The 15,334-nt window shown below is 61.9% G+C and overlaps 1 protein-coding gene across 3 annotated transcripts; it reads right to left on the bottom strand.

Moving 5' to 3' along the window:
* Window positions 1-424: 424 nt before the first annotated feature.
* Window positions 425-10,065, bottom strand: ST6GALNAC2 (ST6 N-acetylgalactosaminide alpha-2,6-sialyltransferase 2). Of its 3 annotated transcripts, XM_084492172.1 has the most exons (11): window positions 10,018-10,065; window positions 9,018-9,277; window positions 4,871-4,960; window positions 4,706-4,754; window positions 3,981-4,155; window positions 3,075-3,240; window positions 2,852-2,990; window positions 2,564-2,667; window positions 2,375-2,458; window positions 1,631-1,730; window positions 425-1,522 (listed from the first exon to the last, which is right to left on the bottom strand). In XM_084492172.1, the coding sequence occupies exons 2-11, from the start codon at window positions 9,140-9,142 to the stop codon at window positions 1,355-1,357; spliced, it is 1,200 nt and encodes a 399-aa protein (XP_084348298.1). In that variant the 5' UTR covers window positions 9,143-9,277; window positions 10,018-10,065; the 3' UTR covers window positions 425-1,354. The 3 variants fall into 3 exon arrangements, with proteins under 3 accessions (XP_084348298.1, XP_084348297.1, XP_084348299.1); XM_084492171.1 differs by lacking the exon at window positions 10,018-10,065 and having other exon boundaries at window positions 9,018-9,355; XM_084492173.1 differs by lacking the exons at window positions 9,018-9,277; window positions 10,018-10,065 and adding an exon at window positions 6,316-6,467.
* Between the last annotated feature and the right edge of the window lie 5,269 nt (window positions 10,066-15,334).

Below are 15,334 nucleotides of genomic sequence, written 5' to 3' on the forward strand. Positions count from 1 at the left end.
AAGGTTAATTGGAGACTCGCAAGCCGGGCTCCACACTGGGGATCAGCCCGCCAGCCCGTTTCAGATGTAATCTTCCTCAGCTCGCTCCTAACTAGCTGCGTGCAGCTTGCTCTCACAAAGGGAGATGGAGCCTGGGGGGGTGCAGGGTTCCCTGGCTAGGGGCCAGGCTATCTCTCGCCATCTCTGCAAGGAGTTGCTCCTTCAGCTGCTGGAAAGAAACAGCATCAGAGGTGGGGACGGGCTGCGTGGAAGAGTGCCCGGGGATCCGATCCCACGCAGCCACCGCCTGGCTGGGGGGGTTGTGTCAGGGCCCTGCTCAGCCTCCGAGCCGTCCCCACGTTGAAGCCGCGCTGTTTCACAGCCTCCAGCCCCTCTGCTACAGGACAGAGGGCATCGTAGCTGACCCACCACAGCAGGCACGGAGGAAAGTTACAAAAAGTTCCTGTAATTGTACAAAATGGGGAAAGTTTCAGGGCACAGCGCTCCCCCCGCTGTGCAACACCAACCCTCCAGCCACCCCGAGCCTCAGGAGCCCGCACGCATCTCCCACGGCACCATTGGGTCACGCAGGGTTTTTAGTTCACTCTGAGGATTTTTTCTCCTTTTTAAATAGCTTAGCCTTGGGAAAAGAAAAAAAGAAAAAAAGAAAAAGCTTCTGCCACCATGCATTATAGGTTTTGTCACAAGAGAGGGCAGCTAAGGCTGTCAGCCCAGAGCTGCCTGACATTGAGGCGTTAAATAGTTAAATAATCCGGGAGAGGAGGTGTCCGAGCACAGCACCACTCTTTAATTCAGACCATCTCATCTCCAGGCCAAGGATTCCTCCCACTTGTCCTGCCCCGGTGCCAAGCGTTTGGGCTGGGGCGTGCTGGCGGAGTGAAGGGGGGTTTCCAGCTGGAAACTGCACGCAGAAAAGGCGTTGAATCTCCAGAAAACTCAAAAAAATAAAAGGAACAAAGGTGGTCGGATGTACACTTCATCAGCATCCTCTTCCAGCATCCCCTTGCCCCAGCTGCAGACCAGCACCGTGTTTCCCAGGGCCTGCTGCCACCCCAAGGGACACCTTGGTGGCACAGGGAGGTGACAGCCACGCTCAGCGGCGCTTTTCGGTGCCCCTGAAGTCCGCGCTCGGTCTCACGGCGCCACGAAGGAGTTGCTGGAGATCCCTGAGGAACCGTGGGCTCTCCCGTTAGCACCATCCCCACGGCTCTGCTGCCAGCTTGCCCGCTCCTCGGGCCGGCCCATCGCGTCGGGAGAGCCCTGCGGGGACGGACGGGGCCCTCGGGAAGGAGGAGAGCCCCTCCACGCTGCGCGGGGACGCCTTGGGGTCACCCCGTTGGGCCGGTGCCCGGCCTCAGCGCTGGTACAGCTCCATGATGCCCGCCTGGTGCAAGCTCCTCCACAGCTCTGCTTCCAGCAGCATGTCGTGGTTGGCGTAGAACACCAGGGGTTTCTTCTCCACCTCGTAGTAGTGGTCCGAGAACTGCTCGTAGTTGCCCGTGATGAACCCGTAGGCGCTGACCTGCCACGGGACGGGCGGACAGAGGGCGGTGAGCGCCTCGGGGGGCCCAACAACGCCCAAAAGGGACCCCCCCAGGTGTTTGGGGAAGGCGGCCCCATGGCTTCTTACCTGGTCGCAGGTGTGGAGGGCCGTCAGGAGCATGAGGGCGCCGGTGCTGGGCATGTAGAGGTGGCCGTACTGCATGTTGAGCAGCTCCGAGCGCAGGAACCTGCGGGCGCAGACGCGGTGCTGGAGGGGGGCACGCGGCCAAACAGCACCGCCCGGCGCCTCGCCAGCACGTGACACACACCCAGCACCTCCGGCCCTGATAAGGCAGGGGCACCGAGCGGCAAGCACCCACAAATTCACCGTCTGTGGATTCTCGGGTGTCTGCTACTAAGGTTCAGCTCGTGCTCTGCGAGCTGCTAACACGCGCCGCCTCGGTATCTTAAGTTGTCCCAAGCCAGACACTGGTTTGCGTGAGATGTAGGGGGAAAAAAAAATCCCTTTGGACCTTCTCTCTGCTTCTTTAGACTGGTTCAAAACGGGCTAACGTGTTTTGGGAAGTGGAGGGCCAGCTGAGTGCAGCAGGGCTGTACGAGTCTCCCCGTCAGGAGGAACCGTGTGGCACCGCAAGGAATGGGAATGGCAGGGGGGGGATCTCCCTGCCTTGCCTGCAGAGAGCAGGACAGAGGTGGCTCCAGTTCTGGGGACGGACCAGGGCTGGAACCAGGCTGGAACCAGGGCTGGAGCCCAGTTTTGGCACTGGGCAGCTGCGGGGCCACGCTGCAGAAAGCGGGGCCGGGAGGCGGGCGGGCAGAGCCGCACACCTCCGGGTGCTGAGCCAGGGCTTTGCATCGGGCTCCTCCTCACCTGGCTGTGAGGTAGTGTAGGAAATCCGGGTGCAGCAGCTTGAACTTCTCTGCGGACACCTCCGGTCCAAAATATTTCCGTGGACTGCAGCAGGGAGAGGAGAATGGGTACCACTTGGGATTTAGCCCAGCGGGGACAAAGGCGGGGGCAGCTCGTGCTCCCTCGGGTGCCTCACCCATGGGTACTCACTCGTCACCCTTGTCCGAGCCCTCGGGGACCGGGCTGCCCTGGATGGCCGACCTCAGCATGATGTAGTCCCGCACGTCCGAGGGGATGAAGATGTACTTCAGGTCCTGCAGTGGGGACACAGACACAGGGCCTGGGGGGGAGGAATTTGGGGCACTGCCCTCCCGCGGGGTGAGGGCTGAGGGTCCTGCGACTTGGAGAAGGTTTGGGGCAAGGTGTATCCCGGCCTCAGGGGGCAATTTGGGGTCAGCCACCCACCCCCCCTGCTGTGCCCCATGGTGGGGGTCCCACCTCGGCTTGGGGTATCCGGGTGAAGCCGTACTCCTCGTAGGCAATGAGCGAGTTCTTCATGGTGTTCACCGTGAACCCGTAGAAGGAGATCTTGGTCCCGACGTCCTCCTCGAAGCCCCTGATCACGGCACCGTTGAGCCTGTGGGAGCACCGCGGGGCCGTGTCCGGGGCTGGGACCTCCCAAGCACCCCCAGGACCCCCCTCAATCCTTCCCCGGCCCCACCTGAACACCAGGTCGTGCGCGTCGATCGCCTCGCCCTGCCGCGAGCCGTTGAGGATGCCGCCGTTGCCCACCACGGCGCAGCGCACGCAGCCCCCCGGGAAGCGGCGCCGGTCGAAGAGGTGCCTGTTGGCCGAGGCGTTGAGGAGCCGGAGGGTGCTGCTGACGGCTGGGTGGGGGGCACACAGGGGAAAAGGGAAAGGTTTGCAGCAGCACGGCTGCGAGAGAGCAAAACCTGCCCCTCGAAGCAGCGCGCAGACAGCCTGGCGCCGCAAAAAAGCTCATGGCATCCTCATGGGGTCTGCAGGGGGGGTGGACAAACACCAGCTCGAAGTGCTCGCTACCCCCAGAAAGCCAAATCCAGCCACGTTACAGCCCCCAACATTACTGATCCTGCTCCAAGCAGCGGCTGCCAGGTGCTGTGCATGGCACGGGGACGCATCCGGACGTCTCCAGCCCCGGTCCCGCGGGTGCTGATGGCAGCCCGGCTCATTTCCCGTCCTGACAATGCCTCCTTGCAGCTGCCCCTGGTTTGCCCCCCCGCCTCGCCGTCCCCAGCACTTCCCAGCCCAAGGCCTGAAGCTGGCGGCTGCCGGGGAGAGCAGGGAGTAGGTTTGGGGTTGGAAGGGAAACAATCTCCTCTGGCAACAATGGAGCGGGTTGTCCGAGGTCCTCCGGGCCCCAGTTAATAATCATGCACACACTGGAGCTTTTATCTGGGGAAAATGTCACAAGATGCTGCGAGTGGCATTTGCAGAGCCGTGCCCTCCACCCTGCTCCCGGGGAGGTGGAGTGGGAAGGGACCAAGGTCCCCGGTCCCCATTCCCCTGGGGTCCCCAGTTGTCCCCAGACCCCTCGAGCCGCTCCGTGCCCCGGCTGCCACCACCCCCAGCCCGCTCGGTGCCCTACCTGTGTGGGACAAGCCTTGCCAGCCGTAGGGGACGTGTCGCTCCTTCAGCCTGGTCCAGGTCTCGGGGTTGAAGTGCTGGTCCCACATCAGCACCGGGGTGGCAAACTGGAAGAGCTCCCCAAAGGCAGGGTGCGCCTTGGCTGCCTCCACCACCGAGCGGGGGCAGGGGCTGGGCTGGGGGCGAGAGGAGCACGGTTCGGACCCCAGGCTGGAGCCAATTTCTCCCCAACATCTCCACCCAGCTGGGGACAAGCCCGGGGACAGCACTGCTCCTCGCCCATCATGTTTTCTGCTGGGTCACCTCGGCATGGCTGCCTCGTGCCTGGGTCCCCCGAGCCCCTGGCTCCCCATGGCGTGGGAGGATTTGGGCTCACGGAGTCACCGAGGGAGCACGCACCGTGACAGATGCAGCATCTTTTAGTTTTTTACCCTAGCAAAGCACAGCCCTGGGCCCAGCTCCTCGGGAACCCAGGGCTTTTTTCATGATTCTCCAGCCCAGGTGCCGCTCAGCTGGGGGATTTGGAAGCTCAGGCATCCTGCCACCACCCCGGGGCAGCTCCAGGAGACCCACGTGCACGGACACGGACAGGCTGCTCCTCTCCACACAAAAAACCCTTCCAGACCGTGCTGCTTTCAGCCCAACTGGCCCCCAGCTTCCCCACCCAGACAGAAAGCCCAGGCAGGAGGAAGCACCAGGAGCACATCACGTTTTGCCAAGCATTACCTGCCTCCGGTTGCGCTCCTCTGGCTGCGAGGAAGGTTTGAAGGACTCCCTGCCAGAAAAATGGAAACGGAGCTGTCAGAACCTGTCCCTCGGGGCCTGGGGAGCCCCGCAGCACTCTCCCAGCCTGTTCTGGGTTCCCCACGCACCCCTTTTCCCCCACATTACCTCTCCAAGCTGCCTCGGAGGGCCCTGTGGCTGCCGGCTGGGTGCGAGGTCCCCGACGGAGCCAGGAGCAGCGGCTCCGGCTGCAGCAGGCTGCAAGGGGACACCAGGATGAGGGGAGGTGGCACCGACCCCACATCCCGACACCCCCCTTCCATGAGAAGCGTGGTGCTGTGCTGGAAAAGTGATGGGAACCGGGGATGCGGAGGGTCCCTGGGGTGCGTGGGGCTGGGTGGGCCGTGCCCTGATGCCCCCATCAGAGATGGGGCTGGTCGGGGACCCTCAGGGGTCACAAAACGCTGAGCCCCAAAGGAAGCAGGGCCAGAAGCTGCCAACCAGCTACCTCCCCAGCAAAACCCTGGGGGGAAAGGGAAGAAAACTAGCAAAAATTTCCTTGGCTTTTCTTCTCTTTCTTGAAGCTGGGTACTCGCTAGCGGGGGTCCCCTCCAGCTTTCCAAGCAAGCACAGCAAGGAAAGGGCATCACCAACCCGTGGGAGACAGCAGCAGAGAGCTCCCCACCCCAAGCATCTCGGGGGGCCCAGAGCCCCAGGGGTGCCCCCAGGGGGGGTTTTGTGGCCCAGCAGGGTCCCAGCCCGGCGGCAGGAGGTGGGCACCCACCGGCGGGGAACAGGCTCCCATTCATCCCCGCACAGAAGGGCCCTTCAGAGCACCCCGGCGCCAGCCCCAGCCGGGGCAGCAGGTGCTCGCGGCAGAGCGGGGTATTGTGGAGCAGACAAGGGCCCCTTGTTACGGGATCTGTGCTCGGGGACAGGTAGAGGCAGGTGGGGAGCGCAGCTCTGCCTCCCCCCGTGCGGCGAGCGTTGGGTTTCCTCCCAGCCACCTCCCCTGTCCCCTGCTGCGGGGACGCCTCCTCCCCACGGGTGCCAGCCCTGTCCCGGAGCTGATCCGGACCCGTTTGCCACCAGGACGCTGCCCAGAGCTGGGTACGGTGTTCCCTGGGGGATTGGCAGCTCCTCGGGCTCCATCCCACCAGTTTAGGACGGGGCTGGCTCAGGATGGGCGATGCCGAGGGCGAAGGGGTCCCTGTTTTACACAGGCTGAGCACCAGCAGCCCCGGTATGGCCACGCCGGGGCAGGGGGGGCTGCAGGTGCTGCCCCCAGCCCCATGCACCCCTCGAGGCCACCCCAAACCCGAAGCAGCAGGCACGGTGCTGGGGCTGCCCCACGCACACAGAGCGCCTCGCTGCTCGGCTGGCCCAGCCGCAGGCAGCACGCACTGCTCAGAGCACAGCTCGAGCTGAAAGTCTCAAGAAACAAGAAATTCTTTGCCTGCCGGGTCAGCCCAGCGCTGCCAAACCCTGGTGGCATCTCACAGGTAGCTGAGCCCCAGCCCCGGGCATCTCCTCCATCTGGCACCGCAGGAGATGCCCAGCCCCAGCCCCAGCGCCTCCCCAAAGGAGCTCCTTGGTGTTGCCACCACCCGAACCTGAAGTCCATCCAGAACCAAGTCCTGTGGAGTTGTGGGACCCAAAGCAGAGCACACGAAGCCCCCAGCTCGGCCACCTGCCCCTTTCTGCCACCACGGACACACAGCCCCCCAGCGAGCCCCTGGAGCAGTTCCCATCCCTCCCCAGGAGCTGCACACAAACGGCCCATCCCTGCCCCAATCCTTCCTCATCCCCCCCCATCAGGCTCACAAGCCCCAGCTGCACCTCGTTGCCTCCCCAGCTCCTTCCCATCCCCTCCCTTTGATATCCTGGTGCCTTTTTGGTGGGCAGAGACCCCGGCACAGCCCCAGGCTCTCGGTGCCGGCTACTTTGGGCTGTTACAGGAACATCTGGGGCAGCACGGGCTGCTAAAACCCCCTCCAGCTCAGCCTGGCGATGGCTCCCACTTCCCTTTGGTGGCCAAACACTGCGCCGGGTGTTTGCAGATCCCCTCCCAGGCCCTGTGCCGAACCCATGACGCCAACCCAGGCGGCGCCCCCGTCCCACCCGCCGGTGCCATCCCCGCAACACTGTGGCCGCTGCCCAAACCCGGCCGAGCCCGGCGCCTTGACGTCAGTCGCCAGGATGTGGCGAAGCCTCGGTGGCTCCGTGCCCTGCGATGCTTGGTTGACTCAGAAGATGACCCCCCTTCCCCCCCGGGGACCGACGGATGCACAATGGGGCTCCCGGGAAAGGAGTGGCCCGCGGCCGCCCGGGCGCACTGGCCACGGCAGAGGAGCGAGCCAAGCCTGGGTGTGTAAAGCTGTAAAGCTGCCCAATGTGACGCTTCTGGCCCGTGCCCACCCTCCTTTTCCGGAAGATAAATATGTGCACAAGTGTTTCAGAGCACACACTCCAGCGCTATCTTAACCAAACTCTCCTGGGTCCCCGTGGGGCTGTTTGAAGGAGCCGGAGCAGCACCGTGGCCGTGGGCTGCATCCCGCTGCAAAGGGCCGGGCTCGAGGCATCATCCCCTGGTGCAGAGCCAAGGTAGGATGGTGCCCAGCCCATTTGCTGGAATTAAAGCCGTGAGAAGTCCCAGCAGAAATCTGGAGGGGTTTGGAGAAATGTCCAGGCAGGGCGTGGGATGGGGCTGCAGGAGGACAGGCTGGCAGCCCGCGGTGCAGCTGACTCACAGCAGGGACAGGAGGGTTTTGTCCATCTCCACGGGGTCCTCACTGCTGCCACCAGCCTCGTACCGAACCAGAGGGGGTCAGGGCAGTGCCACACGTACCCCTGGAGGGGTGCGTTGGTGCTTGCAGCACCCAGCACCAGGCGGTGCCTCCCGACCCCCTTCGTGCCCGCAAACCTCCCCAAAACGTGGCACCGAAGCAGGAGCACTGCTGGCCCTCCCCTCCTGCCCCAACGGGAGGAAAAGCACAAATCCTGCACCGCGGCTGTGCTTTAGCAGCGAGGAGCACAGCACGCACAGATTTCGCTTCCAGATCCAGCCCTGCATCAGCCGCCGGGCAGCGCTGGTTGCTCCGGGCTTAGGCTTTAACACAACTTTTACGGACGAGCAGAGATTCGGGGTCGGGGTGCGTGTGGACACGGGGAATTGAGGCGAACAGGACCTGCTCTGCCATGGCTGTGGCTTTAGTGTTTTGCTTTAAGCCAAGGGAAGAAAAAAAAAAAAAACACAAAACTGGAAGCATTTTGGAGCCCGTGGTGCTCCCGGGCGCGTTGCTGCGGGCTCCCGGAGGGGCTGAGCAGGGAGCAGCTCAGCACCACAATCGTGAGCGCCCCAGCACCGTGTGGCAGGGGTTGGCTCTGTTGTCACCGCCATCCCCGGTCACCCAGAGCCAGCTCCTGCCACGGGGATGCTCCTGCAGGGAGCAGAGCCCCGCGCCGGGCAGGACGGGAGGGCGCAGACACAGCTCCGTGCTCCCAGCGGGGGAAGAAGCAGCGTGGGGACCCCAGGGCAGCCCATCCGGCTGCACCCCAGCAGCTCCCAGTCCAACCCAGGCAGGTCGTGAGCAGGACCAGGTCCCCGCAGCATCCTCCTCTCCCTCCTGAGCTCTGAGAGCACCCACGAGCACCCAGCGTGGAGGAGAGGGGCACCCGTAGCACTCTGCTGGCGTGGTACCCGCTGCTCGGGGCACAGGAGGGTGCCTGCTCCTGCTGGCACCCCCAGGGCTCCCCAGCACCCAGCCCAGCACCAGGGGGACTCCGGCTGAGCCTCAGGGCAGGGTGGAGGCTGCAGGGGAAGCCCGAAGGGAAAAACGAAGGGGGAGATGCCCACTGGTGGAGCTGGGGACTTGCCGGAGTTTGCCAGCAGCCCCGAGGGAGCTGAGCAGGCTGCGGGCAGCTCTGCCCCGTCCAGGGTCAGTGCTGCAGCGTGGGGCCAGACCCCCCCCGGGGAAAGGAGCCGGCTGCAGCCCGGTCTGCCCGGCTGCTGGAGGTGGTTTTAGTCCTGCCCGGTGCTGAGCACCCTCAGCTGCCCCCGCACCTTTGGTTCCTTGGCACCGCGCTGGGCTGAGCCCACGCAGGGACCCCTGCAGCCCCCTCCTCACCCCGGGGTCCCTCCCTGGGCACCCCTGGGTGCTGCTGGTGGCCGTGGGCACCTCAGGGAGGCAGAGCCTGCTGCGATCTCTCCTCAACCCAGCAAAGAAACCGGGGCGCAGTGGGGATAACCTGCTCCAAGGGGCTTGCCCCTGCACCCCAGCACCCCAAATCCCCCTCCCCAGCACCTCGCCCTTACCTGGCTATGACCCTCTGACCAGCGGGCAGCTCCACCGTGGCGTAGTAGTGCCCGTAGAGGACGAGGGAGGATGAAAAAGCCGCCAGCAGCAAGAGGCAGAGACGCTTCCAGTGCGGGGACCCCATCCCGCTGCTCGAGTGGCGAAGGCGATGTTCTGAGCCCCGCGTGGAGCTGAGCCCCCGCTGCCCACCCGTTGGGGTAGAGGTTGAGGCTGGCTCCCTCCTGGCCCCGCTGCACCTCGCAGAGCTCCTCGGATGTCCCTGGGGAGCGGTGGGAGGGAGAGCGTGAGCGGAGGGAGGAGGCACCGGGCTGACTGGTTCGGGCTTGCTGAGAAAAAACGCACTTTTGAGCTGCTTTTGCTCCAAGCCGGGGATTAAACATTTACTCAGACCAACGGAGAAATGAGCTTTTTTTTTTTTTTTTTTTTTTTTTTTTTTTTTTTTTTTTCGCCTCCCTTTCGTGCCACCCACTTACAGCTCACAAAGCAGAGCTTTTCCCCTTTTCTCCCCGTTTTTTTTTTTTTGGTAACTTTCTCCTTCGCCTCCAGCCCTGCGCTCCCACGCAGCCCACACCCGGGGACCCCTCGGGGCTGGGGTGGTTGTGGCAGATCAGAAAATCCCAAGCTCCAGCCCCCAGTGCCCGATACAGCTCTGCAGCATGTACACACAGGGATCCACAAAAGCTCCCCGCCACAGGAGCAAATTTGGGATGAAACGAGGGGAAAAAAGGCAAAGCTGCCTGAGCGCTGGTGGGGCTACCCAGGACCCGCAGGCTTTTGCAGAGGAACAAATAATTTCCCATGGAATTCCCCAATTTCACAGCAACCAACACGAATTCACAAATTTGTGCTGAATTCGAGTTTGGGCTGGGGAGGGGAGGGCAGGAGGGAAACGTGGACGAAGCATTTTGGTGTTTTCGGAAGGAAAGCGCCTCTGGGTCGTACTTGAAAGAGCATTTCGAGAAAAGTTTAACGACATTCATCACAAGAAAGGAAACAAACCTGAAAACTAAAGGAAACACCCAAACGCTTTCACACTGGGGGAAGGGATCCAGCTGGGAAAACAGGCATTTAAAGTGAGCTGCGGGGATTTTGGGGGGAGGGAGGGGGATTTTTAGGAAGCCACCAGCCTCCGGGAGCAGCAGCAGCAACGAGCCCTGCTCCATCCAGCCCCGCATCCCCCCGGCACCTCCCCAGCCCCCCGCTGGTGCATTTTCCCCAACATTTCTCATCCCCCCCCAGATCCAGGCCCCCCACCTCCATTCCTACCCACACCACCACACTTCCAGCGATGCTGCTGGTTCAAAGGAAGATAAATGCAAGAATCCCTTTAAACTACCTTGTTTCAGTCTCTTTTTGGCTTTTTTTTTTTTTTTTTCTTCCTACAAATCCTCTCCTAGCCAAAAGCCAGCTTTAGGGCCACAATTAGTATCAGACCAATAAATCAGAGGAATTAGAGGCTGCTGAGTAGTCTCAGGGCTAAGGCTGAGCTGCAGAGACCCCGAGGGACACAGCGTAGGGCAGGCACGGAGCGGTTGGGGGGGTCCCCTTTAGGAAGGGGTCTTCAGCTGCACCACACCGGGGGGTGACCCTCTGCTGAGGCTGGCAGGGAAAGCACGGCTGTCCCAAAACCCCAGCCAGGGGGATGCAGCTCCCTGGGTCCCCCAGGTGCCAGCCCTGGTCCCCAGGGGGATTCCAGCCCCCAGAACAGGAGGGCACCACGCTAGCCCCGTTCCCCTCCATGCACCAAGGGGGATTCGCTCCTCATGACCCTATGCTTCAGCTCATGTGCTCTCAGCTCTCCGTTAATCATGGCTAATTATTACCAACTGCTCCAGTAAGCCATAGGGGAGCTAGCACAGCCCTGGAGGTGCAAAGTTCCCCCACGAGTGGCCTGGGAAAGCCTGGGATTTGGCACCCGGGGATGTTTGTGGCCCCAAAATGCAGACCCCGGTGAGCAGCAGCATTGGTGCCTTTGCCCCGTGGGGTGGAGGAGCTGCTTGCGGGGTGACACATTTACTGTTTTTTGTTTTTTTCTTTTTTTTTTTTTTTTTTTTCATTAGGGGATGAAAATGAGATGCAGTTCTTCATCTGCTCTGCTTGTTTCATGCTACAATACATTTTGGCCCCTGCCCCAAAATTAAGTGGCGCCTATTTAGAAGTTGAATAAGTGTGAAAACCTTTTAGGGTGATAGTTGCCAAATAAAGATTAGAAAAAGAACACAAAAGAAATTACAATGACAGCCAGTATGTATCATTTTTAGCCTGGGCTTTTTATCCCAGTAATTACCCTTGGAAACAAAACCCGAGCCATCCACATCGCTAGAGAGAGCGGGAGGGAAATGAGAACAATCCGCACCATCGGGCTGTTGGTGGAGGAAAGCCTTGGGGTCTTTGCCATGATGAACTGCCCAGCTGGGAGAAAATGATCTCCAAAAATCTCCCGGAGGATTCATACCTCCCAGTTTGTCCAGCACAGGTCGAAGGGACGTTTAAAAAAGTGCCAAAAATAATATCCATTTATGGGAAATTTCCCTGAAATTCAAAGCATGGACCTTAGAAACGCGTTGCAGCATCAGCCCTGCCAGGGAACACGGGGCCATATGGCTGCTCGCGGGGACGAGGTGGTTGCATGAGCACGAACCATGAGCAGATGTCTTGGGATGCTGTGCACGGCCCCTTCCCAGCGGGGTGGGAGCATGGCTCGGACAAAACTCCTCATGCCAGGTCCCTGCAGAGCCAGGCTCAGGCAAAAATCAGGGTGTCTTTGTGGCACCCTGGGTGCTCCCTGCTGGTCCCCAGGGGGTTTTTGGGGAGATGTGACTGCACGGAGGGTGTGTGGGCACAGGGAACATGGTGCAGCTACAGGAATAGGGATGCTCAGGGCTGTGCTCAGCACCACCCTGTGGTGCCTGCAGCTCCGAGCGATGGGCTCTGCCTTTCTGCCTTTCACCCCAAAAGGCTGCCCAAGGAATGGGAGAATCCTTCCCCAGGGCACAGCCCCAAATGGATAGTATGGACAGAGTGGGATGCAGCTTGAGGGGAAACCGAGCCGTCTTTGCAGCAAAACCAGCAGGATCCAGCCCACTGGGCAAACACACCCTTTAGTCCCCCCCTGCTCCCTACAAAAGCAGGAACATCACGGGGACGAGCCACAGAGAGGGTGGCAAGCTGGACAGCCCCGTGGCTCGCGGTGGCTTGTGCCAGCAGCTGCCGGGCTCGGCCCCGCTCTTATCGCGGAGCCTCCTGTGCATGGCGGTGCTGCCGGTCAGCCCCGGACCATTGACTGGGACGGAGATAAGCCCAGCACACAGTCCGAAGGTCTCTGCAGGGCATGAGGCAACCGCTGAGGCTTTGGGTTATGGCCTGGAGGGGCTCGGAGCTGGAAAACACCTCTGAGAAATTGTGGTGGCACAACCCCAACCGCTCTCTCGCCAGCTCCGGGCTGGGCAGGGCAGGCCTGGAGTGATCCTGCCCGGTTCTCTGCAGGCCAAACAGCCCCAGGGGTTGCTCCAACAGGGGATTGTGTTTGCCACATGGCCCAGGGGGCTGGCCAGGCTCTGTCCTGCAAGGACACAGCTGGGGACAGGGGACGCGGCCTCTGAGTGCGCGATGCTGCTGGCCCCTTGGCTGCCTGCATGGTCCCCACCTGCAAACACAGCTTTAGGAGGGATGGAGGGAGCCTGGCATGTTCCCAGGCCCCAGCACCTGGGATTTGCTTCCTGAGGGCCCAAACAGGCTGGGGAAACCCCACAGTGCCTGGCAGAGGAAACCCTTGGAACTGGGGCCCGCTGCGTCCCCAGGAGCTGTTTGCCCGCGGGGCCCTGCTCCAACACCCACCCGGAGGTCAGGGCTCGCTGGAAAGGAACAGCCCGGAGGTCATCTGGTACTTGTGTGCAGAACAAAGCCACGGGCTGCTCCTTTATCTTGGTCACCCTCCCCTGTTATCAATAGTTTTTCTCGTCTGACTGCATTTCCCTGCTGCCACATCCCTGCGGCAGGAGGGAACGCAGGGTGAGCGGGGTGCAGGCCTCGCCGCTGCGCAGGCAGGGCCTGCCCCCAAATCCTCTCTCTTCTTGGATAACACAAATAAATACAAAAACCACGCGGCGAGTCACCAGCACAGGGGTTTTTGTGCTGCCCGGGAGCGCCCGCTCCATGCGGGGAAGCTGGGTGCTGGTGTCCGGCAGTGTCCAGCTCACCTCGCTGCTCGGGGTTTCTTGCCTGGGAACAGAGGGACGGGAGTGACAATGTGGATGTCACACATGGCACACGCAGCAGTGCTGGGGGAGAGGGACGTGGGGTGGTTGGCACAGCCCAGGAACCCCAGTCTGCCTCCTCCAGCCCGGCAGCGACATGCCTGCAAGCATGCAGTCAGCCACAGCTCCTGCTTCTGCTGGGGACAGGCGAGGCGTCACGCCGTGAAAAGGGCAGCGAGGAAACCAAACAAATGATTCGAGGCCCCGCCAGGAATGTGGCACTGCGAGAGAGAGGATTTGTCTCTCGCAGCCCCGCTGGGAGCATCCAGAGGCTGTGTTAACTCCTGGGGAGCCCAGGGAGGAGTGGGGCACGGCGGTACTTCCACCTCGTGGTAAGTTCCAGAAAAAGCAGGACAAATGCGACAGAAACTTCTGGGTGTGCTGATGCCCAGCTTTGTATTTCTTACCCAGATGAGAGGCTCAACATCCCGCTTTAAATCCTGCAGACCGTGGAGTTCCTGGCTGGCAGAGGGGAGCGGGTGCTGCCACCGGCTGGCACTGGGTGCTGTGTCCGCACCCCAGGAGGAGCACTGGGTGCTGTGTTCATACCCCAGGAGGGGCACTGGGTGCTGTGTTCGTGCCCCAGGAGGAGCACTGGGTGCTGTCCGTGCCCCAGGAGGAGCACTGGGTGCTGTGTTCGTGCCCCAGGAGGAGCACTGGGTGCTGAGGACACCAGACCTCATCCTGCTGCCGGTCCCTCCGCTTGCGCTGCCTCCAGCACCATGCCACGTTGCACAAGCTGAGGCTGCACCTTGGCACATCCTTGGCAGCTGGGTGGCACTCGAAGCCACCAAATCGCTTCTGCACATGTCCCCAGGTACCTGAAGGAGGTCCCAGGCCATAACCCCATGGGCAGGTGGGCATTACAAAGCTTGGGACGCCCAGGGATGGCAGCCTGGCACAGCGCGGGCAGCCACAGGGTGCTTGGCCACCAGACCTGGACACCTCGGACACAGCAGGGTGCTGGCGGGTCCCTGAACAGGAGCTGCCACCTGGTGGCACCGGGACAATGCCGCAGGGACATAGGTGGGGACAGCTGGGTGGCCCTGCACCACGGCACTGTCCTCGGGCATCCCTGCGGCTCCGTTTAGCTGGGCTAGGGAGGCTGGGGATGCGCTGGCACAGCTCGGCATCGCCGCTTTCCCCCCAGGGGATGCACGAAACCACAGGGCTCCAAACCCTCTGCGGAGCTGGCTCCATCCCAGGAGCAGAGCCTGGAGGGAACGGGGTCTGCTGATGGGGAAAACACGCCAGGAAATTTCCTTCCCTTGGTTCTGGGACATCTCAGCCACGGAGGAGCCGGGCACAGGGGGGAAAAAGCATGGGCTGGGGGCTGCCAGCCTGTCCCCTCCTTGCCCACCACGGTCCCCTTGCTCAGCCCTGTCCCGTTTCCCAGAAGAGAGGGAAACAAAAGAAGAAGAGGGGGGCAGGGGGGAGTTTAACAGAAACTTCTTCCAACTTCTTGGGAGGAGAAAAGCCCTATTCAGACGGGAAGAATAGCCGCTCGGAGGCGGTCACTAAGCAACCCGCAGCAATTCGGCAGGGCCCCGGTGCATGGGCAAGGAACAAAGCCACCTCGCTGCCCACCCAGAGCCATGGGTGGCCCGGCTGCAGGGGACAGGGATGTCCCGCTGAGCCCCGAGCTCCTGGCTGCAGCGGGAGGCTGCCTCGGTTGGCCCTGGAAGGCGGCCAGTCCCCATCGGGGTGTCCCTCTAGGGGAGGCCGTCTGCTGCTTGGGAAGGATTTGGGGTCTGCCCCAAATCCCATGATGGCTCCGCGTGGGTCTGGAGCTCACACAGGGCTGGAAGTTATTCCCGACAGCGGCTCGTTGAATTTTGGGTAACTGCACGACACCACAGGCTACACCCTCACCCAGAGAAGCTGGATTTATTATTTAGGTTATTGGTGGGGGTAGGGGGCTGGCCTTTGCAAACCCGCTTACTCATGAGAAACCGCTTGATCCCTCCACAGCACAAGCAATAAAGAGACAAAGGAAATCAGTCGGGACAAACCCCGCTGCCAACCCATGCTGAAATGCCTCCCTCGGAGCCCCAGAGATG

Source organism: Aythya ferina (genome assembly GCF_964211825.1).
Source record: "Aythya ferina genome assembly, chromosome: 18".
NCBI lineage: Eukaryota > Metazoa > Chordata > Aves > Anseriformes > Anatidae > Aythya > Aythya ferina.

Excerpts from the sequence above, each read along its gene's own strand:
- ST6GALNAC2 (XM_084492172.1), bottom strand. The coding sequence starts at position 9,142 with ATGGGGTCCCCGCACTGGAAGCGTCTCTGCCTCTTGCTGCTGGCGGCT. Across the intron at positions 4,961-9,017 it reads GGTCAGAGGGTCATAGCCAG|CCTGCTGCAGCCGGAGCCGC; the intron begins GTAAGGGCGAGG and ends GTCCCCTTGCAG. Across the intron at positions 4,755-4,870 it reads CTCCGAGGCAGCTTGGAGAG|GGAGTCCTTCAAACCTTCCT; the intron begins GTAATGTGGGGG and ends TTTTTCTGGCAG.